The sequence below is a fragment of the Arachis ipaensis genome, chromosome B01 (genome assembly GCF_000816755.2).
Source record: "Arachis ipaensis cultivar K30076 chromosome B01, Araip1.1, whole genome shotgun sequence".
Taxonomy (NCBI): Eukaryota; Viridiplantae; Streptophyta; class Magnoliopsida; order Fabales; family Fabaceae; genus Arachis; species Arachis ipaensis.
In genome coordinates this window covers 23,694,093-23,696,460 of record NC_029785.2, presented here as the reverse complement: position 1 = coordinate 23,696,460, position 2,368 = coordinate 23,694,093, and the positions used below count along the sequence as shown (strand labels likewise).

Here is a 2,368-nt window from a genome sequence, read left to right as displayed (position 1 = left end):
TTTTAAAGGTAAGGAAATAAAAAAGAAAAAAAAAAGAAAAAAGTATATGGATTTCTTATGGCCCTAACTCTAATGATATTGCTTCAAGCATGCTTTCTCTAAAACTGGGGTATGTGAAAAGAAGAGGAAAAAAATGTTGCCTTGATTATGCATTTAAAATATTTCAATAATTGTAAGGATAAGTTGAATAATGACATCATATGAGAGGTTATTATTATGGTAGGAAAATTCAACACATAAAGGTGTCGGAAGATATTTTTTCCACCTTTTTTTCCCCTCTCTTTAGTACAATTTCAATTGTGGATTTGTGGTCCAAATTTTTGGAGTGAGAGTCAGCCAAGGGAAACGAACGGACAAATTATGTTAAAAGGAAGTTGATGTCATGATTTTGTATTAAGTGATTTAAGGCCACTACACTATTCTTGTTCCATCATCCTTATTATTTTTTCTACATAAATACCTCTTTCAATTTGATAAGTTACATTATTTATGATTTATCATCTCATATAGGTAACTTTAATTTGCCAATGAAGGTTTGGAGAGGGGTACCATGAAGATGCACATGTGAACACAAATTTCCAACAAATCAAAAAGTAGTTAACTGAAAAATCAAAGCAGTTTCCCGTCGTTGAAGAAGCTTAAAATTGGTAAGAAATAATGGAGAAGGTTGTGAGGTCATGCGACAAGGAATACATGAAGATGGCCATGCTCAAACATGAACAAACTTTCAGAGAACAGGTACTTCTCTTTCTCTTATTTCAATCCGCATTGTAATAAATTATTTCTCCAAAAATTAAACAACTTGATTGAAGAACGAGAATATATAGTAGTAGTCTTGTATCTTAGGCAAAGAATTCTTTCGAATTTGAAGCATGACATTGGAGGAGTATCTGGATATCAATAACACTCCAATATGAATCTTAGAAAGTTGGGGGAAAAAATCTAATATTTTCCTTCATTATTATCTTTGTCTCATCCTCTCTTTCATTCTAAACGCAATTTTACTATTTTAGTTGTTTACATGTTTTATCTTTTTCTCAATTTCAAACATATTAAAATTGTGAACATAAAATATTCTCTAAATAAATGTATTTTTTGGTCTTTGACCATTTTTTAAAAAAAATTTGCAATTTAAAAATTCTTAATCAATCCCTAATCATTTAAGTAAATAGTCTGAGTAATTTTCACTAGTGATCTAAATTTTTCTGACACATCAGCTCATTAAGTTTAGGATTATTTAATTTCGTTATTTAGATGATTAAAGATTGACGGTTAGAAATTTTTAAATTATGAAGAGTATTTTGTCTTTCAAATAAATAATTGGGATGAGAAAAGACATTTACTCTAAAATGCTTTTACAAATTCCAAAGACTTAAAATTTATGTTTATTCTACACAGGTATATGAACTTCACCGTTTATATAGAATTCAAAAGATACTAATGAAGAACATTGAAGTAAGTGAAGGAGGATGGTACTTCCACAACACCATTAGTAATATAACTTCAAATGGCCATATACATCATCAAAAGGGTACAAGTCAAGGAAAGCCACAACTAATGTTTCCATTCAATCTTGATCAACAACAACAACAACAACCACCACCTGTGTTGGAGGAACACATTGCAGAATCAGAAGATCAAGGAGTGGGAATAATAATAATAATAATAATAATAATAATAATAATAATAATAATGGGATTTTAGATTTTATCGAAGAGAGTGAGATTGAGTTAACACTAGGGCCCTCAAGTTATTACAACAACAACAACCGCAAGGTAATCAAGAAAGTTATTGTGACACCAATAACTTCGGATTCAGGGCATAGCTTGTCTTCTTCTTCAACTGGGTCAAGTGATGTCAACAACAAGACAAGGTTCCATAATAATAATGGAGTTGTTATTAGGCAAAATTTTGATGCTGTTGATGAAGAGCGTTTGAGACAAGAGAGTTTGAAGAAACAAGCACCTTGGCTTTTTCATCAAGTATTGAATCTCAATCTGAATATGACTCGGGAAAAGAAACATAAATAAAAATCTAATATGTCGCTGTGTGTGATGATGTATATAATGTGAGGTATTTTTAATTTAAATTATTACTTTATGTGATTAATTTTTTTTTTTTCAAAGGGTTTTGATGCGACTACTAACTCTGTAGATGATGTTCTTGTGTGGAATGTTCTCCGGGCAAGTTATAAAAAAGGACCTAAAGTTTGAGGTCAAAATCAAAATCGTCGCCGACCTTTTTTTGTTATTAAAATCATCCTCTGTAAGGCCCACATCGATTGGAGAGAGGAACGAAGCATGCCTTATAAGGGTGTGGATACCTTTCCTTAACATGACGCATTTTGACGAGTGAGTGTGGGGGGCTT

The 2,368-nt window shown here is 31.4% G+C and overlaps 1 protein-coding gene across 1 annotated transcript; it reads left to right on the top strand.

Moving 5' to 3' along the window:
- Window positions 87–2,139, top strand: LOC107617293. Its single transcript, XM_021119282.1, has 3 exons — window positions 87–738; window positions 1,399–1,636; window positions 1,693–2,139. The coding sequence occupies exons 1-3, from the start codon at window positions 658–660 to the stop codon at window positions 2,028–2,030; spliced, it is 657 nt and encodes a 218-aa protein (XP_020974941.1). The 5' UTR covers window positions 87–657; the 3' UTR covers window positions 2,031–2,139.